The following is a 24,974-nucleotide window of genomic DNA, read 5'->3' on the forward strand; positions in this document are numbered from 1 at the left end:
TGAGGAGGAGGAGGAAGAAGAGGAGGAAGAGGAAGAAGAGGAAGAAGGAGAGGAGGAAGGAGAGGAAGAGAAGGAGGAGGAAGAAGACACCCAGTGGTGACCTATGCTTTTAATGCCAGCACTCCAGAGGCAGAGGCAGAAAGATCTCTGAGTTTGAGTCTGTAGACCTGGTCTACAGAGCAAGTTCCAGGAAGGCCAGGACAACAGAGAAACCCTGTCTTGAAAAAAAATAAAGTATAATAATAGTAATAATAATAATAATAATAATAATAATAATAATAATATAAACAGCAAGCAAGCTGCTACCCTCACAGTTGAGCTGAGTTAAGTATCCTGAAAAGAGTATTAAATGATTTAACATCTACTTTTGCAAGAACAATATAGGGTCTATATGTTGCTGCTGTATGCCCAGAAAGAGATCTCTTGAGATTATTAAAGTGTTTAACAATAGAATTCAGAACTCTGTAACATTTTCTCTCAGAGGGGAACTGTAAATAGAGCAAATGACTACTAGCTAGCAAGTCCCTAGTATTCTCCTGTCTCTGGCATGACATGTGTGTGCCGCTGTGTTTGCTTTTTTCTGGGGTGGGGGGTGGGGGATATAGTGGTGCAATTCAAGGCAGGCTTTCTCTGTGTAGCCCTGGATATCTTGAAATTATCTCTGTATACCAGAATGGCCTCAAACTCACAGAAATCTGCCTGCCTCTGCCTGGCAGCAGAGATTAAAGGCATGTGCCACCGCCTGGCTCTGTGCCTGCTTTTTACATGGGTGCTGAGGATCAAACTCAGGTCCCCCTGCTTGTCCAGAAGCATAAGAAACATATTGACTACTAAAAAAAAAACCATTAAAACAGATTCTAGAAATATTACCTATTATATTACCTTTTTGCCAAATCCAGCAACTAGAACGTCATTTTCCTCAATGAAGTTTGAGCAGCCGGCACTGGGCACAAAAACTGTGATTTTTCCAGGCTGGAGAGATGGCTCAGTAGGTAAAAACCCAGCTGCTCTGTAAAATGGCTTATTTTAATATAAATATGAGTAGTAGATTAATCCAGTGGCTGTACTTCTTTACCCTTACTAGTCCCCAATAACCACACAAAGAAACGAGATTTATTTCAAGCCACACCCCAATACTGGGTACATAAATGATTTATAATAACTCCCTAAAATAATCTGGTTGCCTTCCATCATCCCAAATACTTGCATATTATTATTGATCTGACTCTTTGAGCTTCAGATTTTTTTTTCTCATGGTGTCTTCTCAGACCCTCTCCTCTTCCTCCACTCTCTCTCTCTCTCTCTCTCTCTCTCTCTCTCTCTCTCTCTCTCTCTCTCTCTCTCTCTCGTCTCACCCTATTTTCTCTTCTGCCCAGCATTGGTGATCAGCATTTATGGACAAGGCAGAGAATAAATGGTAAGAATTGTTCACACAGACTTGAGACAGGAGATTCTTGGTATAAGCATTACAATGTTGTGCCTGGATTGAAACAAGATGTGAGGGAGGGCAGAGAGATCAGCATTTGAATAACACTAGGGAAATATTACACAGTGCAGAAAAACATCAAAAACATTTAGTCTACAATGCCCTTACAGAGAACTAGGGTTTGGTTCCTAGCACCCAGATAGTCGCTCAAAACCTTTTATAACTCCAGTTCCAGGGGATCCAATGCATTTTTGTGGCCTCTGATGGCACTGCATACATGCCTACCACAGGCAAACACACACACACACACACACACACACACACACACACACAAAACATAAAAATAAGTAAATCTAAAACTCAAAAATTATCCTGAAGCTTGCTTTCTTGCTTTCTTTCTTTCTTTCTTTTTTTGTTGTTTTGTTTATTTGTCTTGTCTTTTTGAGACAGGGTTTCTCTCTGTAGCCTTGGCTGTCCTGGAACTCACTCTGTAGACCAGGCTGGCCCTCTAACTCAGAATCCCTCCTGCCTCTGCCTCCCAAGTGCTGGGATTAAAGTTGCCTGGTTTGTTGTTTATTTGTTTAAACCCGCCAGACTCTTGTATACTTCCTGATAGCAGAATTTGACTGTTTGGCTTCAATCCCTACTCTTTCTAGCTAGTTCCCACTGCATAAGAAGCCTGTGAAACCAATCCACCCTTCAGGACTGTGCCCCAAGTAGCTTTCTTGTATTATTGTTTATCACGCTCCTTCTGCTATTGGTGAGTACAGAGATTTTTGGAAGTTTGAAGGCCATAATACTGGCTCATCCTGCTGGTGCTATGGGCTTCTAGTGGCTTGTTTTAAACAGGATCTCAGTGTACTGGCCTGAAACCAGCTGTAGATCATGCTGCCTTTGAATTTACAGAGATCTGCTTGCCTCTTGCCTCCAAGCGCTGGGATTAAAGGTACACACTGCCACACACTTTGAAATTGTTATTGTATTATTGCTGTGTGTGTATGTGTGCTTGGGATGGAGGCAGGGACATGCACAAGCTGGGACATGCATGTGGAGGTCAGAGGACAACTTTGTGGAGTCAGAACTCTCTTTTTACCTTACATGGATTCCAGGGATCAGGATGAGGTCATTAGGAATGTGTGTCAAGCATCTTTACCTGCTGAACCTGTTTTTTAAGGAATGACTTTTCTCTTCAATCTCTCTTTCTTCTGTACTTACTGAAATGGGCCCCAACTGGTGCCATTAACATGTATTTACCACTATATTTTAGTGAAAATTTCTTTTCTTTAGGACCTTTAAGTGTTAGATCGGAGAGAAATGACCGGCAAATGCTGGCGAATTTTCCACAATACCCTTTGTTGCAAGTGCTGGTGAGAGAGACAATGGGACTAGTAAAAGGCTTGAAGACCTATTAGTTGTGCCTCAGGGTTAATGGGAGTCACTCTAGGCAGAAGACTTTCTCCCTGCAGATAAGTCTACATCATAAAAGACTTCATTCGGTTCACTGTGAGTGCTGTAAATTGTAACATGAACATTCTATTTTTAGGAATCTTTTTATTTGTTTGTTTGTTGTTTTTTGAGACAGGGTTTCTCTGTGTAGCCCTGGCTGTCCTGGAACTCACTCTGTAGACCAGGCTGGCTTTGAACTCAAAAGGATACACCAACCAGCCTCTGACTCAAACTCCCAGAGTGCTGGGACTGACCGAATTGGTCATGCTATTAACTGAAGCTGAGTTCCTTTTCCCCTCCTTAACCAGCAAGTTTTTGTTGTCTTAGAAGTCTTTGCTTTTTGGTTAAATATTTGAAAAGCAGAAGACAGAAACAGAGCCACACACAGAGAGAGGATGAATTCACTATAAAACTCCCAAACAGAATTGGGGAATTTGTTATGTCATGAGCTCAGTGTTTCCTGATGCTTGAAGCATTTTTTTTTTTTAAAGAGAGAGAGTATATAGCACAAAACAAATAGCTGAGAAAGCTCTGAGTCATGAGTCTGAGTCTTTCTTTCTTTTTAAAGATTTATTTATTTATTTATTTATTTATTTATTTATATAAGTACACTGGAGCTGTCTTCAGACACACCAGAAGAGAATGGGATCTGATGCCATTCAGATGGTTGTGAGCTACCACGAATTGAACTCAGGACCTTTGGAAGAGCAGCTGGTGCTCTTAACCACTGAGCCATTTCTCCAGCCCTCATGAAGACTTTCTTAAGAGCCCAGCTACTGACTCTTGTGTCAAGAAATACTTAAGAGAGCTGGGGATGCTGCTGCTTGCCTGTCACTAGTAGGGTCTTGGGTTCATTTCCCAGTGAGCGTTTCGTAAATAGGTGTGGTGACATACTGAGTAGTTCTGGTACTTGAGAAATGAGCACAGGAGCAGTTCACAATCATCCTCAACTATATGAGGCATTGGAGACCAGTATAGGGTCCATAAGACCCCATTCCAAAAAGGAAAAGAACTTTAAGATAAAGCCAAATATGATGCATGTCTGTAAAGGGAGCCCTTGGGAGGCAGAGGCAGAACTGACCAAAGTTTGACATTAGCCTGGTTACTTGAGCATCCCAGGCTAGCTAGGGTTCCGTCATGAGACCTTGTTGTAAATGAATTACCCTCATTTTTCAGACAAAGGCCTTGAAAACTCAGAGTGCTTATTAACCTTTCTCTATCTGTTTTTGCCCACGTTCCCATTCTCCATACTACTCTCACTTTTTTTTTTTTTTGTTTTGTTTTGTTTTTTTGTTTTTCCAGACAGGGTTTCTCTGTGTAGTCCTGGCTGTCCTGGAACTCACTCTGTAGACCAGGCTGGCTCGAACTCAGAAATCTGCCTGTCTCTGCCTCCCAAGTGCTGGGATTAAAGGCGTGTGCCACCACCGCCCGGCCTCACATGATTTCACAAACATTCTCTATACTTTTTTCCCCATGTACTTGAAATGTTTCATGCCCCAAAATGTAAAGTTCTATGACTTTATCACTGTAATCTGAATCTATGAAGTGAAAATCTCTCTCAATTTTCCCGGATTGAATGAATTGCCCAAAATGCCCGTATTTGTTTCTTCGTTAGCTAATGAAAGTGTCTGGTAGCATCTGTGTATCTTTAAAGCTAAACACTTTCACCAATTCTACTGAACATTTTTGTCAACACCCTCAGCCCCTCTCGTGAATGGTGTGTCTCAGTGATAGAATACTTGCCTATTTTCTTTAAGTCTCTGGGTTCAATTCTCAGTACCAGAAGGAAAAAGAGAAGTTACCAGGTGCATTCATTCATGGCAGAATCCCAGCATCAGAGAGCCTAAAGCGAGAGGCTGGGAAATGGTTAAGGAGTTTAGACCACTTGCTGCTCTTTCAGAGGTCCAGGTTAGATTGCTATCTCTCACAAGATGGCTCACAACCACCTGTAACTCCAGCTCCAGAGGATCCAGTGCTCTCTTCTGACCAGAAATGCACATGGTATGCATACATACATAAGGGTGAAACAATCATATAGAGAAAACAATTTAAAAAAAAAAACTTAACAGCAAAAAGAGACGTGATGCCGGGCGGTGGTGGCGCACGCCTTTAATCCCAGCACTTGGGAGGCAGAGGCAGGCGGATTTCTGAGTTTGAGGCCAGCCTGGTCTACAGAGTGAGTTCCAGGACAGCCAGGGCTACACAGAGAAACCCTATCTTGAAAAAGAAAAAAAAAAAAAAGAGAGAGAGAGAGAGAGAGAGAGAGAGAGAGATGTGATGAGGTGTAGGATGCCAGCTTGAGACAGAGTGAGGTCCTGCTCAATCTACGCTTTCCACCCCCACCCCCTCCCCCACCCCCACCCCCACCCCCACCCCCACCCCGAGACAAATAAGGCAGCTGACCAATAGTTCCCTGAAGAACCAGGACTGGGAGCATTGAGGGTCTGAGCTGCTTGGGTGACTGGCCTAGCAGGATGGTTTGAGCCCTGGAGTTTGAGGACAATCTGGGCAACAAAGAGAGCTTACTGCTTCTACTGAGATGAAGATTTGGTATGGTGGTACACACCTGTAATCCCAGGAAGCTGAGACAGGAGGTTCACTGCTAGTTCAAAGCCAGGCAGGGCTATATAGTGAGAGCCTGCCTTTAACAACAACTGTGCCGCGCCAACCACCCTGACCAGCAGGGAAGAAAGACTAGCACACCAGTTCCTTCCAGAGACAGTTTTACTCAGGAATTGCCTTTCAGTTACAAGATCAAGGGGTGTGCCTCCCGTGAGTGCAGCTTAAGTAGCCTCCAGTGGACTGCCCATCAGCCCATACTACGTTTTGCTCCACCATAGGTTCACACTCATGACGAAAGATCAGGCTACCGGCAAGGTGCAACCTCCTCACCAAATAAGGACTTCTTCCCCCAAGAGGGCTAAGGCAGTAGGCACCATCTTTAGGGCGCAGCAGAAGCTTTCCACAAACAACCTGGGCAGTGGTGGCTCACGCCTTTAATCTGAATACTCAGGAGCCAGAAGCAGGCAGGTCTCTGTGAGTTTGAGGCCAGACTGGTCTACACACACACAGATAGAGAGTTCTAGGACAGCCAGGGTTACACAAAGAAACCCTGTCTCAAAAACAAACAAACAAACAAAAACAAAAACAATCCAACAACAATAAAATACATGCTAAATATTTTCTTGGCAAATTCCTCCGGGCTAAATGAGGAGTTTGTGAGGTGTTTCTTATAAGACTTTGTTGGGTGCCGACTTTTAGCAGAAAGCGGCTATCAGCTTTGCAGCCATCTTGAGCCATATACCCTGACATGAGATTTGAATTACAATAGCCTACAACAGCTGAGAACACTCTGATAATCTTGGTTTAGATACCTTGAGATTAAAGGTGTGTGAGATTATAGAGATCAGAGTTAGAGAGAAGACCTAAGGGCATGATTAAAGGTGTAACTTAGAGGCGTGGCTTAGAAGTGAGACATATAAAAGGCAGAGACAGAACAGATCAGAATTGAGACGATAGAAGACATTAGGGAGACTATAGAAGACAGAACCAGAGATCAGAGAATATAGAGGGATCATCAGAGACGAATCTCTGACATTAGGTAGAATCTGCTGTCACCCTCGCTCTTGCTGGAACCTTGACCCACAGACTGGAGCAGCAGCTTGGGCCGGGATACAGTGGCCGCCCAAACGTGGGTCGGCCCGGGCCTCAACATTTTGCCTGGGCTGCAACGAGACTTTTGTGCATCCTCTTTATTTACTTATCACATTTAATTGTACTATTTGTCCTTGTCTTTTATTTCTTCCACTTCACTAGGGAGGCAGAAGCAGGAGGAGCTTCGTGAGTTCAAAGCTAACCTAGTCTACATAGTGAGTTCCAGGACAGCCAGAACTATATACTGAGACCTGTCTTGGGGGAAAAAATAATAAATAAATGTATGGAAAAAAAGAAAAAATGTTAGTTTTGTTTTTATTGTGAGCATTTTGCTCTTGCGCTCTTTCTCTTTCTTAAATTTTTTGAGACAGGATTTTACTATATAGCTCTGGCTGTCTTGGAACTTTCTCTGTAGATGAGGCTGACTTTGAACTCAGAGATCTGCCTACATCTGTCCCCTTAAAGTGTTGGGATGAAAGGAAGGAAGTGCTGTCAAGCTTTATGCTTTGCCCATAGCAGGTACCTTAATTGATCTTTGTTTGAAGAATTAACAGGAAAGATGGATTGTGAATTAAACCTTAACTGTTAATGGTTTCTGTAGGTAGAAATTTTTTAAATTTTAATTTAATTTTTTAAATTAGTAATTTAAAAAAAGGTAAACCCACATAATGTATGTGGCATAATTAGGAAAGGTTTTGAAAGATTACCCTGGCTTATGTCTGTTATACTAGGGGCCACAAGTATTTTGAAGCAATAATTGCAGGAGCTGGCTCATACCAGATTGCAAGAGCCAGTTGTTGAATTTTCAGGAATTTTGCAAGTTAGTTGTAAAAGAATTCATGATTAAAAATTAGGTTTTAGTCAAGCGGTGGTGGCACACGCCTTTAATCCCAGCACTTGGGAAGCAGAGGCAGGTGGATTTATGAGTTCGAGGCCAGCCTGGTCTACAGAGTGAGTTCCAGGACAGCCAGGGCTATACTGAGAAACCCTGTCTCGAAAAACCAAAAAAAAAAAAAAAAAGGTTTTATAATATTCTGATTAAATAAATTATATTTGAAGCCATCAAGATGGCTCATTAGGTAAAGCACATCATACAAGCCTGCCGACCTGAGTTTGATCCCCTAAACCTGTGTAGAGGGAGAAAGAGAAGCAACTCCACAAAGTTGTCTTTTGACTTCCACATGTGTGCCTTGTCATACACATACCCCCACCCCCACCCAAATATAAAGCTCATCACTTCAGATGATTTTATTATTTTATATGCTCTTGAGATTATGTCCTTCTAACCTGTATGTTAGACATATTAATATGGTATACCATTATGTAGCTCTTCCCAATGTCATGTGATATAATCTTAGTAGCTTGAAACCAACATAAGAGACAGATTTACACTATGCCAATGACAAGTGCTACAAATCAAGGGCTTTCTTTCCTTCTTCCCACTCTGTAAGAGGTGGTGGCTAAGCACTGACTACCATACCATTGTTGGAAGCCAAAACTGAGGAGGAGGCAATGAAGGGATGTAGCAGGAAGGATACTTCCAGACAGTAGAAAAAGACCAGGGGGTTAAGGGGAGAGGAAAGGAATAGAATGATTTGGACATTCCTGGATACCAATAACAGGAATTTAGAAAGAAAGAGCAGAGGAGCGATACTGAGGTGGTGTGTGTGTGTGTGTGTGTGTGTGTGTGTGTGTGTGTGTGTGTGAAGAGACTGTGATGATTACTTTTAATTGTCATCTTGACTTAATCTAGAATCACGTGGGAAGAGAGTTGCAGTGAGGGACTGTCTAGATCAGGTTAGCCTGTGGGAGATTATCTTGATTATATGTGAAGATCCAGGCCACTGGGGGCAGTACCATTCCTTAGGCAAGGGGTTTGAAGACTGTGTAAATTTAGAGAGAGTGTTGAATGCAAGTTAGCTTACATACATTTCTCTCTCTCTCCTTCGCCCTGTCCCCTACTCCCTGCTTTTGACTATGGATGTGATGTATGTAACTAGCTGTTTTCAAGTTCCTGCCACCTGACTTCCCCACAATAATGGACTGTATGCAACCTGGAACTGTGACCTAAAGCAGATCCTGTCCCCACTAAGTTGCTTTTGTCAGAGTATTTTTATCACAGCAAGAGAAATGAAGCTAGAATAGAAACATAATGAACAATGTAAAGGGAGACAAAGAAACACAAAAAAGTTTTCAGAACTAAACTCAAAAGTTTCTTTTTCTTTGTTGTTTGTTGTTTGTTGTTTTTTTCGAGACAGGGTTTCTCTGTGTAGTCCTGGCTGTCCTGGAACTCACTTTGTGGACCTCACCTCACTTTGCCAGGGTTACACAAAGAAACCCTGAGTTCCAGGCTGCCTCGAACTCAGAAATCCGCCTGCCTCTGCCTCCCAAGTGCTGGGATTAAAGGCATGCCCACCACCACCGGCCTTCAAAAGTTTCTAAACTGAGCCTGACTATCCAGCTCAATGAATGAAAAGATGCACATCAAGGTATGTCTTCCCGCCTTTTCAGAATATCAAAGAGAGAGAAACCCTGTCTTGAAAAAAACTAAAACCTAACAAACAAAAAGAATTATATACTCTGACAAATTACCACATTAATCAAGTGAGGTGATAAACCAAAGATATTTTGAGACAATTAAGATCTTTAAATTTTTTTTAAATCATCTTACCCTTTTTCAGAAAGTTGCGGAACAGTGTGCTCTACCAAACTAAAAGAGAAAAATAAATACAGAATCCAGAACACAAGGAAGTAACACAAGAGCTGAAGTCCCAGGATGACAGTGATGAGAAATCCCAGAACAGTTGTGCAATTGGCTTCGTATTCAACAGTTACAATCGTATTAGGAAGACATTGTGAATATTTACAGTTCGGACAGAGTATTAGAGAGGACATTAATGCATCGTGGGTACATAGAAAGCTTAATAAACCGCATTTTGCAATAACTGATCCCAGGGAAAACAAAAAGCCTGGTAAAGGAAATACAGCTGCATTATACCACATAGGGACTCCGTGAACAGTAGCTTTGATTCCGTAATAATGTAAACTAAAATTTTATTTAGCCCATAATTGAGTTGCCGTTTGGAAAGGATTGGGGAAAATGAATGAAGGGCACAATTGGCGAGGGGCCAATGACAATACCACAGTTAGTGGGAACCAGATTCCCGCTGGTCTCATTAAAGAGAGTTTTCCTGCAGTCTTGAGCCCCTTTCGGATTGATGAAGACTTCATAATCACCTGCTTTGGGGGAAGCGGCAGGGAGAGTGCTCTCCTCAAGTCCGAGTCCCAGGAAGGGCCGCTTCTGGAAAGGCTGAAGCCCGGGCACCGCCCAGGGCCTCCGACCTGAGTCTGCTTTCACAAGGAACGTGAGGCCGGGAGAGGCGGATCGGCCGCTCGCTCGAGGAAGGAACAGGGAGCTGGGCCCCCGCGGGAGGACGGTGACCCGGCCCTGTTGTCTCCAGCGCAGTCGCGGGACCGGGCCGGCAGGAGACTTCCATAGGGCGGCGCGGCGGCGCCTGCCCCGGGAGGAAAGCGTCAGTTCCACCTCTGCACCCCGAGTCGCTAAACTAAGACCCATCTGCTGTTTGCCAGTGCGGACTCCACCAGTCCTCTGCTCCCATTCCCACCTCATCTCAGACCTAGATTCCTCTCTCACCCCAGCCTCATCCCCACCCCACCTCAGACCTGGATCCTCTTTCCAATTCTAGTCTTATCCAAACCATCACTTAAGACCCACATATCCTCCCAAGACCTCCCCTAACCCTCTCTTCAGAATCCTTCCCATCACCTCAGATCTTGATCTCTGTCCCCTATCATGGGCCTCTCCCCACCATCACTCCAGACCTGGAACCCTCTTCCATACCTAGGACCTACCTCCATCCTCACTTCACACTTGACCCTTTCTTCTCATCCTGGCCGGACGGAGATTCTCACCTCAGAGCTAGATCAGCCCTCAGCCCTAAGCGTTGCCTACCCTCACTGTTTTATCCTAATTCCGCTTGCCTCGCAGCCATCAAAGGAAATGAGCAGGCAGGAGGGCAGGTAGCAGCTCGGCCGGTCGCTTGTTCCCTACCGCCGGCACTCCCCTCCACCCCCTCCCACATCCTCTCCCTCTTTCGCAACTCCCCTGTCCCTTGTCTCTCAGCCCTGGCCCGCTAGTCACTGCGGGGTGTGTTGGGATCAAAGTGAGCCACAACTGGTTGATTCTATGCCTAAAAGCCCTAAAGGAGGCAGAACAAGAGTTCTCAACCTGGGCAAGAAAGAAGGCTCCTGATAGGGGTAGGGAACTAATGGGAGGGGAGGGTGGTATCTGGGTAACATCAAGGTGCTACACGTTGGTTCTAAGGAACATCTAGAAATTTGTTGGCAAATCAATAGAGATAGCTAGAGAAGTTTCATATGATGGCATATAGTGAAGTTAAAATATGAGAGAGAGGATGTAAGCCCCGGCAGGGAATGCTATTATTTTTTACAACCTCAGAACACTCATTGGCTTTTAAAAAGAGAACGAATGTAACCAAAAAACTGTTTAGTTAGTCACCCATGTTTACTCCATGTGTTAGATTTCCCAGCAAGCTCCCCACTTACTAGCTGTGTGATCTTGGCCGAGTACCTTCATTTAGAACCTGGTTTGCTTATCTGCTTAAGAATTAATGACAAGGTAGGCAAAGTGCTTTGTGATGCCTGTGATGGGCACAAACTAGCTGTCCATTGAACCTTATGAATGAAGTTATTCTAAATGAATAAGGCAGTTGGTAGTCAAAAAGCAGCCTCTTGTCCATAATACCTGTGTGTTGAAGAGCTGGGATGGAGGCGATCCAATTTGAATGTGGGTTTTTTTTTTTTTTTTTTTTCAAACCAAGTTGTAAAAGAGCGACCAATAATTGAGCTGCTTGGGAGAACAATTTGAGGTCTTTTAAAATGTTAATTTATACCTGGACAGTTCCCAGGTTGTAGAGGCTTAGGGGGAGAAGGAGAATAGGGGGAGGGGGACAAAAAGGCACAGAATCTTCCAGAGGAACAATTCTCCTCATTATGAGAATCTCATTTCATTTTACAAAACGTGGTTTCCCTATGAAAAATGAATCTCAGATTTCTTTTGGCAGAAACAATTCTGACAATTAAAACTAACAATGTCTAGAAGAAAAGCTGAGGTTATTTGCTGCAAGTTATCAGTGAGAAATTCAGGTAAAGTATAATTTCTCCTTGATATTCTAGCTAAGCCTAAAATGATACTGAACATGAGATTTGAAACACAGCTTAATGCTGAAGCTTTTCTTTTGACTCTATTAAATGCTTTCCTTAAGCAGAAATCACAAAAAAACAATGTCTTCATTATACTATTTACATTGGTTCTCCTGACAACAAATACAAATGGTTTGGGGGAATGATCCTCCAAGATTTACTTATCAATTAAATTCTATTTATTTATTTATTATTGTGTGTGTGAGTGCATGATGTGTGTGTGTGTAGCACTTCTGTGGAGGTCAGAGGACAACTCTGTGGAACTGGTTCTTTTCTTTCACTTTTACATGGGTTCCAGGGATCAAATTCAGGTGGCCAGCAGAGCAGCAAGGCCTTTACCCACCAAGCATCTCATCAGCCCTTGTTTATTTACCTTGTTTATCTCCTTTAAACACCTCCCACGCACTCCTAAAGCGGATTATACAATATGCTGCTCTTCAATTTGCTTTTTAAAATTTTCACAGTGTACATTAGTCCTGTTTCCACTTCATTGTGTATGTTTCCTCACAGCAGTCTCTTCATTGTTGTCCCTCTTCCATGTTGTGTTGTTGGTTTTGTTTTGTTTTTGGTTTTTTTTTTTGTTTTGTTTTGTTTTGTTTTGTTTTTCAAGACAGGGTTTCTCTGTATAGCCCTGGCTGTCCTGGAACTCACTCTGTAGACCAGGCTGGCCTCGAACTCAGAAATCCACCTGCCTCTGCCTCCCAAGTGCTGGGATTAAAGCCGTGCGCCACCACTGCCAGGCAGGTTTTGGTTTTTGACAGTGAGTCTTTCTATGTAGTCCTGGCTGGCCTTAAAATCATGCTGCTGCTGCTCCAGTCTCCTAAATGCTGGGATGATAGGTGTGTACTACTATATTGAACCTCATTCTCTTTAACAGTTCTAAAGTAGGGACTGGGGAGAGGGCTTTGTGGGTCAAGAGTTTATTACATAAGCATAGGGATCTGAGCTCTAATCTCAACACTCACATAAAAAGCTAGGTGTGACATCATGTGCACCTGTACTGTAATTCAAGTGTTTTTGTTTTTGTTTTGTTTTTTTTTTAAAAAAAACATTACAAATAGTGCTTCACTGACCAATCTTGTACAGGACAGGTTTGGCATTGTTGACATTGGTGAGCTTAAATCATATGCATTTTGAAGTGAGGCTATGTATTTCCAAACTGTACTCAGAATATAGCATAGTGATCTTAATATATTTTAACTACAAGTATTCAAAAAGTTATTTATTTATTTATTTATTTATTTATGAGACAGGGCGACTTCCTGTAGCCCTGGCTATCCCAGAATTTGCAGGGTGAGGTTGGCCTCAAACTGCCTCAAAGTGCTGGGATCAAAAGCATGTAATAACACTACCATGCCCAGCCTGTGTGAGGAGAGTTAAAAAGTTAACCCTCATGCTTAGATACATCTTTAATATCTATATTAATAAAAATATTTTTAAGGGCTGGAGAGTTGGCTCAATAATTAAGACCATTGCTTACTCCTAGAAGACCTGGGTTTGAAATCCATATACCTATTAAGAAAGAACTGTAATTTACAAAGAATTCCTGTTCCAAAGGATCTGTTGTTCTCTTCTGGTCTTCAAGGGTACTGCACACTTATGGTGCCCCTATGTATATGCAGGCAAAACATGCATATACATAAACATTTTTAAAATATCTTTAATAAATTTCAACTATGCTTAAAATATAGTATTCAAGTTTCTAACAGTTCATTGCTTTTGTCAAAATGTAAGATGGCTAAGGTGGCACATGCTTTAATATTAGCATTTGAGATTTAAAGGTAGACAGACTTCTACTCATTTAAAGCCAGCTTGGTCTACATATTTTTTTTCTAAAAATAAAAACAAGCAAACACTACTCTTACAAAAATACAAGCTATTGTTCAAAGTGACGAAATAGTAATCTATTTCTGTAAATTCACAGCTTCAAATTTGTCTAAAGCAAAGTATACTCATGCTGAAAGTGGAGCCTGACCTGCCATATACCTTGCTATTTGCACTTTCTCTTATTTTAGAAAGTGAATGTTCAATGTAATACTAATCAAAATTAAATATTTAGCTGGGTGGCGGTGGCTTATGCCTTTAATCCCAACAATTCTGGAGGCAGAGGCAGTTGGATTTCTGAGTTTGGGGCCAGCCTGTGGGGCTGGTGAGATGGCTCAGAGGTTAAGAGTACTGGCTATTCTTCCAAAGATCCTGAGTTCAATTCCCAGCAAGCACATGGTGGCTCACAACCATCTGTAATGAGATTTGATGCCCTCTTCAGGCAGACAGATGCATATGTAGCAGAGCACACATACATTAAATAAATAAAACCCAAAGGAGGGTCAGCCGTATCTACATAATGAATTCCAGGACAACTAGAACTACACAGAGAAACAATGACACAAAATAATAAATGAATAAATAAATAAATATTTATAAAAATAATGAAAAAACAAAAATTGAGAAAGTTGTATTTTATCATTATACAATACTATGTAATATAGTACAAAATGACAAAATGACTGTGAAGTCAGAAAGCTGATTTGTTTTTCTAGTTTCAGCTATGTTTTTTTTTTTTTTTTTTTTTTTGGTTTTTCTCTGTATAGTCTTTGGCTGTCCTGGAACTCACTCGGTAGACCAGGCTGGCCTTGAACTCAGAAATCCGCCTGCCTCTGCCTCCCAAGTGCTGGGATTAAAGGCGTGCGCCACCACAGCCCAGCTTTTTTTTTTTTTTTTTTTTTTCCATGATGGATAAGTAAATCCAACTTTCTGGGTTTTGAAGTATCAGGAACTGTCCGGGCAGTGGTGGTGCATGCCTTTAGTCCCAGCACTTGGGAGGCAGAGGCAGCCAGGACTCTGAGTTTGAGGCCAGCCTAGTCTACAGAGTGAGTTCCAGGATAGCCAGGGCTACACAGAGAAACCCTGTCTCAAGAAACAAAAACAAAACAAAACAAAAAAGAAGTATCAGGAATCATAAAAATATATTCATTGATGTTTTTTAAAAATGCATTTGATAGTAAACTGTAGAAGGTTACTTGCCTCCAAATGCCATTGGAACTGTATGGAAGTAGACTGTGATGTTGAGTTTGGGACTGGGCATGTGTTTGTGTGGTTTATTTAAGACAGCTATGTGATGCTAATGTTAATTAGATGTGTTAGTTAGCTAGAATAAAGTGATTTCATTTTTTAAAAAGAATAGGTTTCACTATGACATTTTTAAAAATAATTGTACTTTGCTCATGTGCCCCTCCCTTGTACTTTCTCTTGACAGACTTAAGGGTTCGAAAGACAGCATTTTGCCCTGTGCTTTGTAATAAATGTTCAAAGCTTCATGGGATCCATTTGTCTTGGGCTTTGAAGATCATCTCGAATGTATCACTTGGCAGAAAGTATGAAAATAGATGCCCTCATTCTTTGTATGTGGCAGCAGCTATGCACCCCAGTGTTGTTTGTGGGAGGGGCTTAAGAGTTGCAGAGAACTTGGGTGCTTCCTTGTTTGGCACTATTGTAAATTAACACAGAGGATGTCAAAGGCACAGAGCTTCAAGAGACTTGGATTCCAAAGAAGTCAAAACAGGACCTCACCTGCAGGAGTCTGTGGGCCTCAGTCCAGGGTCCTCTTACTAATGGGGCTCACTGAGGCTTCCGCCTTCTGGCAGTTACTGTGTTCCCGTCCTCCCTAGTCTATGTTGTTCCTACACTGCATAGTTCCTACTGTATGTTTGCTTCCTTAGAATATTCCCTTGTCAGCTGGGCAGGTGTTGGGGATCCTGTCACCCCAGAACTTGAGATGCCCGGGGAAGGAAATCACTTTGGGAGCCAGAACAGCCTGATCTACCAGCTGAGATTCTGTCTGTCTCCAAAACCAAGAATAACCAACTTTCCTTTCTCAAGGCCCTCTCTTTCTCTTAGGATTTTTTTTTTTTTTTTTTGTAAATAATACATCTCTACCAAATAATTTTCCTTTTACATTTTTTTCTTGTAGAGTTGAGGGACTAGACCAAGGCCCTACATGCACTAAGCATGCAATCTGCCAGAGTTGTACACCTCTTTCTATTCCTCCTCCTCCTCCTCTTCCTCTTCTTCCTCCTCCTCCTTTTTCTTCTTCTTCGTTTTTGTTTTCTGTTTTTTTTGAGACAAGGTTTCCTGTGTAGCCCCAAGATCTGACTGCCTCTGCCTCCCAAGTGCAGGGATTAAAGGTGTGCAGCACTACCACCTGGCCTATTTATTCTTCCTTAAAAAAAAAAATGTTTACAGGGCTGGAGAGATGGCTCAGTGGTTCAGAGTACTGGATGCTCTTCTAGAGGACCTGGGTTCAATTCTCAGCACCTACATGGTAGCTCACAACTGTCTGTAATCCCAGTTCCAGAGGACCTGACACCCTTACACAAACATACATGGAAGCAAAACACCAATGTATATAAAATGAAAAGAAATAGATCATTAAAAAGTTTATATTTGTGTGTGTGTGTGTGTGTGTGTGTGTGTGTGTGTGTAGGGGAGACATACATATGAAGGTGCCATAAGTTCATGGAGTGGAAGGATATACTCAGAGAGCAAGTATGGGATTTAGGGATCGAACTCTAGTTGTCAGGCTCCGCAACCATTGAGCCATGTCGATGACTTCCCCAGCTGGTCTTGAATTAATGTGCCAAAGTGATGCTCTTACCTCAGTCTCCAAAGTGATGGCATCTCAGGCGTGTGCTGCCACCATGGCACCAGAGCACGGTTTGGAATGAGAGCATTAGGACCTACAGTCTGTGTGTATGTGGGCATAGATACATGTTAACTCATATTATATATGGCCGTGCTAGAGAAAGTGGTCTGTCATTGAGCTACAGTCACAACTCCACATACATATTAAATTTGAAATGCTTGGAGATCTGGAATTTAGAATTGGTGCTTTATGTTTGAAAGTTAGATCAGTGTTGTCCAACTTGGGAATTACTAACTACATGTGGCAATAAAAATAGAACAAATCAAGTGATTAAATGCAGCTTCTCTTGCACCTGGTGAAGTGAGTAAAGGCACTAGTCACCAAGCCTCGAAGACAAAGTTTGGTCCTGGAGATCCGTCCGGTGGAACCCATACCTGTAATCTGTTGACCTCCATCCATGTGCCCTGGGGTGAGAGCAGGATGGTGGCATGTATGCACACACAAATTTAAAAAATGTGGTTGAGAGGGGTGGCACTCACCTTAAATCCCAATCCTTGGGAAGCAGAGGCAGGTAGATTTCTGAGTTTGAGGCCATCTTGGTCTACAGAGAGAGTTCCAGGAAAGGCAGGGCTATACAGAGAAACCATGTCTTGAAAACAAAACAACAACAACAACAAAAAACAAATTAAAAAAATATTAACCATTCCTTTAACTTAAAAAAAATTTTTTTTTTTTGAGATAGAGTCTCACTACGTAGCCATTACTGTATTGGAACTCACTATGTAAGACCAGGTTGGCCTCAAACCCACAGATATCTGCCTGCCTCTGCCTCCTGAGTGATGGGATTAAAGGTGTGCTCCACTTTACCCAGCATTAATTGACCCTTTTTAAAAATTCAGTTTCTCAGCTGTTCTAGCCAATTTCACATATTCAATAGACACATGTGGCAAGTGGCTTCCATATTGGTAATGTAGCCAGAGAAGATTTCCATCTTTACACATGGAAGAGTAGGCATGCTAGCACTTGGGAAGTGAAGGTAGGAAGATGGCCAGTTTGAGGATAGCCTGGGCTATACTGACAGACTCTGTCTCAAAATAAAATAAAATAAAATAAAATAAAATAAAATAAACTTTAGTTGGGGGCTATGGAGATGGTTCAGTAGGTAAACATCTTGAAACCATGAGCATATAAACCTTAAGAGCAAGCTGGACAGTGGTGGCGCATGCCTTTAATCCCAGCACTTGGGAGGCAAAAGCAGGCACATTTCTGAGTTCGAGGTCAGCCTGGTCTACAGAGTGAGTTCCAGGACAGCCAGGGATACACAGAGAAACCCTGTCTCAAAAAAATCAGAAAACCAACCCCCCACCCAAAAAACCCCACAAAACCCCAAAAAACACACCCCTCAAAAAACCCTTAAGAGCAGTGTTTGGATGCTCAGAAAAGCTGGGTGGATGTGGTGGCCCCAGCCCAGCTGTCATCCTATCCCTGGAAGCATTGACTGGAAATCTTCAAGCTTCAGATTTAACAGGAGACCCTAGCTCAGTGTATAAGGTGGAAAGTGATGGAGGTATATTGCAGTGTTAACCTCGGCTTGGCTTACACACACACACACACACACACACACACACACACACACTCACACCACAAACTGTAAACTACTATGCATGAATGTTTTTGGACTGAGCATATGGGAAGCAGAATGAGATGGAGGCAAAAGAATTTCTCTTGTCTTTGTAAATTGTGAATGGGAGCAGATGTAACAATTGGGTCTCACGTCTCCAGTGCCTTTGGATGATAAAAATCAAATGTGATATTCACTTTCAGTTTTTTGGAAGTTTTGTCAAAAAAAAAAAAAAAGATTGTAACTGGGTAAGCTGGAAAAAATAATAGTTGCAGCTAATCAGGCATCTTTTGGGAGAATGCATCCACAGACAATTGCTAGGTCTAGAAGCCAGTTGTTTTGGAATATGGTTTTAAAAGATGTCAGTTAGCTTTAATAGTTAGGTTGTTTACCTAATCTGCCCATTCTTGCTCTTTTTTTCTCACCTGCTCCTCCTTCTTTTATTTATTTATTTATTTATTTATTTTGAGTTTACAAAAGCATAATGTAAAAACTACAGGAAAATGACACAAAACTATTTTTTTTCCAACGAAAAGAAAACCTTTGCATTTATATGTGCTCTGAACTACAATAACTTAAAAAGGTGACGATTTAATTAGAAAAACAAATAAACCCACTAAGAAGTAGAATCTATTGGAATCTCACGTTGTCTCTGTGCTCTCCTGCAGTTAAAACCGTGTCATTATTTCCATTATGCTTACCTCCTAATTTCCAGGGCTTATTAGCTGGGTTGTAAAAACTTGCTCCAGTTGAAGTTTGGCAACCTGACAAGGCTGAGTGCCAGAAGTAATTTACTATCCAGCGCAGTTTGTAGAGCAAAGGGAGCTGTAAATAATAGAAAAAGAAATGAAAAGTTACTGGTTCCAAATATTTTAATGCGTGTAACGGACGTCACCCAAAGCTTGGCTGCTTTTGTTTTCCGTGGAGCTAGATAACATTGAAAAGGTGCAGATGTTCCACTATGGAATCAACCCGAGGGCTCTGAAGTTCTTAGGCATCAAAGACCCGTCTGTGTCTATCACTTATGCCTGACTTTGAAGTCCTTCGGGGCTCTCTGTGTGGGAGAAGCAGGCACACGGACTTTGAACAACGTGGGGGGATGGGATTCCAGGTGCTTTGCCTCTCATTGTGTCGGAAATTAGGTATTTTTCTTTTTCAAATAATGACGGGGGTAGCGGGGAGGCTAGCAATTCTTTCTTTGCTATTGTGAGCCACTGAGCACTCTATGAACTTTGTCTGCAGATGGACAACGTGACCATCCCAAGGAAAAGTTCAAGTTTACTTTCAAGTTTGCATCCAAGTGCGTTAAAGCCAGGAGTAGCCATTTTAGCTTTTGGTCAGTGTCCCTATAGTGGGCTCCTTGTGAAATTGTCTCAGGACTGTAGCAGAAGGCTGTCTGCTCATCAGCATCATGGGGACCAACTGTTCCTTGAAGGTGGTGGGTGATCAGAATCCATCTTTCTGGCATCTCTCTTTCTTGGTAAGTGGGACAGGGAACATGAAAATCTATATTAAAATAACCACTTGACTTGGGAGCTGGTTCTGTGAGTAAAGTGCTCACCACACAAGTATGAGCATCTGAGTTTGAATCCTCAGAAACTGGAATGCCTAGAATTCATGTAAAGCACCTGCCCACCTGTCACCCAGGTTCTACAGAAGTGGAGACAGGAGAATCCCTGGAAACTCAAGGGCCAGGTAGCTTGTTTCAGGCATCACCTGAAAGAAAGTGGAAGGCAGGGCCCAGCACCGGAAGTTGTCCCATGACTCCACACACTCATACAAACACATCATTCACACAAATACACATCAAACACACGAACACACCTCATACACACAACCGCACAGCATACACACAGCAGATTAAAACAAACAAAACAACTACTTAGAAAGCCAAGCACACAGGAGCTGGAGAGATGGCTCGGTGCGGTTCAGAGAGAGCAGTTGCTGCTCTTGCAGAGGACTTCCTACAGGGCAACTCACCACCATCTGCAACTCTAGTCCTAGTGTGTCTGCCACCTTCTTCTGACTTCCTCAGGCATCAGACACATACGTGCTGCACGTACATAGATGTATGCAAAATATTCATATACATAAAAATAAACAAACGAATAAAAACCAAACAGAGTGGCCCATAGTCCCAGCACTTGGGAGAAACTGGCAGAAGGATCAGGAGTTCAAGGTTATCCTTGGGGTATATTAGCAAGTTATAAGAAATACAATGCTCATGTAAATGTTTTAAATGTGTTAGAGAAGAAGGATGACAATCTTTCCTTTTCTTTTTCTCTTCTTCTTCTTTTTTTTTTTTTTTTTGGGCGGGGGGCTGTTTCTGAGGACTAAGCTCAGGCCTGTCTGCATTCTGTCTCTAGCCTATGGAACTAGATGTCCCTCCCAACCGTTAGTAGGTGCTTCCAGCCTTCTTAGGTTGATCTACTACTACTATTATGACTACGACTACGACTACTACTACCAGAGTTGTGTGTGATATTGTACACCTTTAATCCCAGCACTGGGGCGGCAGAGGTAGATGGATCTCTGAATTGGAGGCCAGCCTGGTCTACAGAGAGTTCCAAGACAGCCTGAGATGCATATAGAGTTCTCACCTCAAAAACCAAACCAAACCAAACCAAACCAAACCAAACCAAACCAAACCAACCAACCAAACCAACCAAACCAACCAACCAACCAACCAACCAAAAAGGCTACCTGCCTCTGCCTGCCAAATGCTGGGATTAAAAGTGTTCACCATCAGGGCCAGCTAAATGAATAAAACATTGGGCTGGAGAGATGGCTCAGCCTTTAAAGGCTAGGCTCACAACCAAAAATAAATAAAACATTCATGTAATGTGATTAGGTGGATTGACACATAAAGGTCTCAGCCATGCTCAGAGCACTGGGCACATAGTGAGACAGCTGTTATGACAGGCTGAGGTGGTGAAAAGGTGATTTTTGTTGTTTTTATTATAGTGATTCTTAGAGCAAGATAAATATAATAGCTAAATATCAAAACGGTGGTGGAGAGCGCAGTTGATTTAAGAATTGTAGTTAGCTCATTACTCTCTGTCAAATTTGCCTCAAAATGAAGGATTACAATCTGTCAGGGCTTGTTGACTTCCTTGTACTTAAGGAAATAGTGTAAATGCCTACACTAGCGCATTTATTTGTTGATCTTTTATTACAAGCTATGGAGTTCTCTACCCCTCAGTGCTGGGGGGCTTCCTGTCCATACTGAACTTGCTATCCACAGTCATCTTCATTCTGGCTAATAACAAGTATTGCTTTACTATTACAAAGAAATTGCATTTTTAATTTACATACTTGATTTCCTTCCACTTCTTGGATCTTAGACTTGAAAGGGCTGAGAAGTGATGAAGCCAACGGCAACCTCTGTGTCAGTTCTGAGACTAGTGGGACAAGATGTGAAACAGAAAGGAAAGGAAAGCAAGGAACTGGGTGTATCTGGGTAACTGAAGCCTACCTAGTTCCCTCTCATAAATCATATAGAAGATCAAGGTAATGATGTGAGTGTTTTAATAACAGGTCTAGCAAGAAGTCCTGCTTTGGCTTTTTATTTTCCAGGACTTAACAGAGAAAGGGAAACACAGATTTTTTTTAGGTTGTAATAATTATACAGCAATATCTCTTCCAAGGTGGGTTACAGGACGGTTCTCTTAGAAATGTTAATTTGCTTGGACAATCTGTGTATATATTGATTTCTTTTACCAACTTTGAAACTTTTCACTATCAAAGTCCTGTTTTCTAAAGCAAATGACAGTTTCTGCCTAATATTTTGAAATATTTTACCTACATAAGTCAAGAGACTCATTTTTTATTTAAAGTCGTGTGCGTATTCACGTGGGCGGGCACACGCGCCATAGAACGCATGTTGAGGTCAGAGGATAATTTGCGGGAGTCAGTTCTCTCCCTCTACCGAACTTAGGTTTCCAGGCTTGGCAGCACGGTGGTCCTAATTATTTAATAAATTATTTCTCACCATTTTAAAATGAACCAGCCATTCAGAGGCTTTCATTGGCACGTGAAAATGCACTGTTACCACACTGGTTCCGTGAAGCTAGCCGACAGCTTAGACCGGGGTAGCTGGTTGGCAGATTTAGCGCCTCATCGAATTTGTATAATTAACAATATCATTTTCAGTTATATTTTTTAGCTTTTAGTGTTCTCGGTGACGGGAAGCGAGAACCTGCGATAGGAGCATGATAAAACAGATGACTTTCAGTAGGACGCGTACTTCAGGCTCTTCCAGGTATAACCCCGAGGAGCTTTTTCCGGTTTCTGTGGCGCGAGGATTTAGCCCCGTTCTCAGCCCCGCCCCCCGCACAAGATGTGTCCCAAACCGGAAGGGGTTCTCACTGCAATCCTATAGTCAACCACAGGGAGGCGACAGCCGCATCGAAAGAAAAGAGGACTTTCCCAATGGCGGAAGCGGAAAAGGCGGGACTTACGAAGCACGTTCAGTCAATCACTAAGAGTGCTCCGGGAGGCTTTATGGTAGACGCTCTCTACGCGTGCTGGCCACCCGGCTGTTTCTGAAGTTCCAGGTTCATGGCGGAGATAATTCAGGAGCGCATAGAAGATCGAATCCCGGAGTTGGAACAGCTGGAGCGCATCGGACTCTTCAGTCACGCGGAGATTAAGTGAGAGAGGATCAGGGAAGAGGAAGGACTGGGGCGGGCTGAGGGGAGCTTGAGGCGAGTGTGTGGCCGGGACAGGCATGCTGACTTTTCTGAGCTAGTTTTAAACTACCATGCTAGAAGAGGGAAAAGCCGGTTGCTGGAATTTGACGACGGTCAGAATTCAACTTTAACTCGCAGGACGATCCATCAGTCTGTTTACCCATTAGTCATGGTCCTCCAATGGGCAGGGTCTTGGGGTCGTAAAGGTGATAGATATAGCCAGGATTCTTGCCCACCAAGGGCAATGTGAATGGCGGAAGAATTCAGATTAAGAAATGTATATATAGTTTAAAATTTTGGGGTATACAACTTTAGATATTCGAGTACAGCGCCATGGATGCCCAGGAGGTCTTTCTAACTAAACTTGTAGACTGGAGACCGTTTAATTCATTTCGTATGATTCTTTAGAGTCCTGCCACAGAACCCAGAATATAGTTGGCATTCGGTAACTTGGTAAAATCAATTACTTTTAGTGATTTTCTGTGAAGATTCACTTTACCATGACTCTAGATGAAAGTACAGTAATGTGAGTGTAGGATCCGCAAAGTAAGCGTTAGGAAACACATCGAAGTGCCTGGAGTAGCACCAGCCTGCAATCCCAGGACTTGGGAGGCAGAGGCAGGCGGATCCCTGTGAATGCTAGGCCAGCCTGGTCTACACATTGAGTTCCAGGACAGCTAGGGCTACCCAGAGAAACCCTGTCTGGAAAACAAGGGTGGTGGTGCTAAATGTGTTACCATTCTTAAATATTGTCTTGCATATTCTGCCTTTAGTTTTCCTAGAACACATGTATGTTCACTCCTTTGTAGTAATATTTAGATAGAGACAATTTAGGTTTTAAGAACATACAGAGACTGAAGATTTTAGGATAGAGATTTGTTGAACATAAAAACAAGCATTGAGGGTAAGAGCACTGCAGAGTGCTTGCTAAGCATGCCAAGGCCTTAGGTTTGATTCTAGGGAATATAAACACACACACACACACACACACACACACACACACACACACCAAGACAAGCCCCTAAATAGCCTAAATTTGGGGGAGAAATCTTTGTTAGTAGTGTGTATAAATAATAAAAAGCATTAGACGTTATTTACTTTGCTGGTGGGAATAACAATGATCCTGGCAACTGAGGTGATTTTTCTGAAAGTTAAAAAAAACTATATGTTCTTAGCAGCACAGCGATAATTGTGTAAGAGAATACGTATTTTGCCTGTGGAAGATGACTGTGTTCAGGAACTAGATGTTTCTGTTAGATGTGTGTTTTCCATATATCCTGAATAAAAATCTTAAGTTCAGATTTAACTTCTTAAATGTTACAGTGTAATCTGCTTTCTCTGCAGGGCTATCATCAAGAAGGCTTCTGACCTAGAATACAAAATACATCGGAGAACCCTTCTCAAGGAAGACTTTATCAACTATGTTCAAGTGAGTGAATCTATAGCTTTTTAGCCCCTTCAAGAATTTTGAATCACAGTGGTGAGCTTCATAGTAGTTTTCTACAGAATTCTGTGATTGTGCACACGTGTTTTAATTAGGATTAGAGATGACTCTGTGGAGTGGCATTACCCTATAAGCCTTGGTCCTTGTCAGAGTGAACTTTGTTCTTCTGTTGGGTCAGTAGATCAGCAACATCGATGTGTATCAGGCTTTTAGCAGGAAACTTGCCTCTGGGAATGATTCTGTTGGAGGAGTGGGGGTTTGGCCACAGCAGGCGGTTGGAAGGTGTGCTTAGCACTGTCAGCCTGTGAAAGAGGTTTGCTTTAAGATTCTTCCATCTTCTAAGTGGGCAAGAGATTGATGTTGAGATTAGACATATAGGATGAATTCTCAAAGGAGGGAGAATGGCTACTATGTACAGGTTCAGAACCAGAAAGACAGAAAAAAAATTCTTTTGTGTGTGTATCATGTGGTGTGCAGTATCTGTAGAGGCCCCAAGAGAGTGCTGGATCTGGAACTGTAGTTACAGATGGTTGTGAACGTGGGTTCTAGGAACTGAACTCTGGTTCTTTGGAATAACAACCACTGAACCGTTGCTTCAGCTCCTGGAAAGGTAAAACATTAATAATAATTAAAAAGCCATGCTGCTGCTGCATGCCTGTAATCCTAACACCCAATGAGGCTGAAGCAGAAGGAACTTGAGTTTGAGATTAGCCTGGACACAGTGAGACTTGTCTCAAACAAAAACAAAATAAAACAAAACAAAAAAAAAATAAACAAAAACAAAAAACTTAAAGTGTATATATTTG

The 24,974-nt window shown here is 42.2% G+C and overlaps 1 protein-coding gene and 1 long non-coding RNA gene across 2 annotated transcripts in view; one reads left to right on the plus strand and one right to left on the minus strand.

Annotated features, from left to right (window-relative positions):
* Positions 1 to 9,131: 9,131 nt before the first annotated feature.
* LOC143442732 (uncharacterized) lies at positions 9,132 to 10,871 on the minus strand. Its single transcript, XR_013111162.1, has 2 exons — positions 10,400 to 10,871; positions 9,132 to 10,041 (listed from the first exon to the last, which is right to left on the minus strand). It is a non-coding gene; the product is annotated as an uncharacterized LOC143442732 (long non-coding RNA).
* Positions 10,872 to 22,483: 11,612 nt separating this feature from the next.
* Positions 22,484 to 24,974, plus strand: part of Utp6 (UTP6 small subunit processome component) — a 29,473-nt gene continuing 26,982 nt past the window's right edge. Inside the window, exons 1-2 of the mRNA XM_034507027.2 lie at positions 22,484 to 22,685; positions 24,069 to 24,153. Of these exons, the coding sequence (XP_034362918.1) occupies positions 22,594 to 22,685; positions 24,069 to 24,153 (177 nt within the window). The 5' untranslated portion in view covers positions 22,484 to 22,593. The remainder of the gene's footprint in view (positions 22,686 to 24,068; positions 24,154 to 24,974) is intronic.

Source organism: Arvicanthis niloticus, chromosome 6 (genome assembly GCF_011762505.2).
Source record: "Arvicanthis niloticus isolate mArvNil1 chromosome 6, mArvNil1.pat.X, whole genome shotgun sequence".
Classification (NCBI taxonomy): domain Eukaryota; kingdom Metazoa; phylum Chordata; class Mammalia; order Rodentia; family Muridae; genus Arvicanthis; species Arvicanthis niloticus.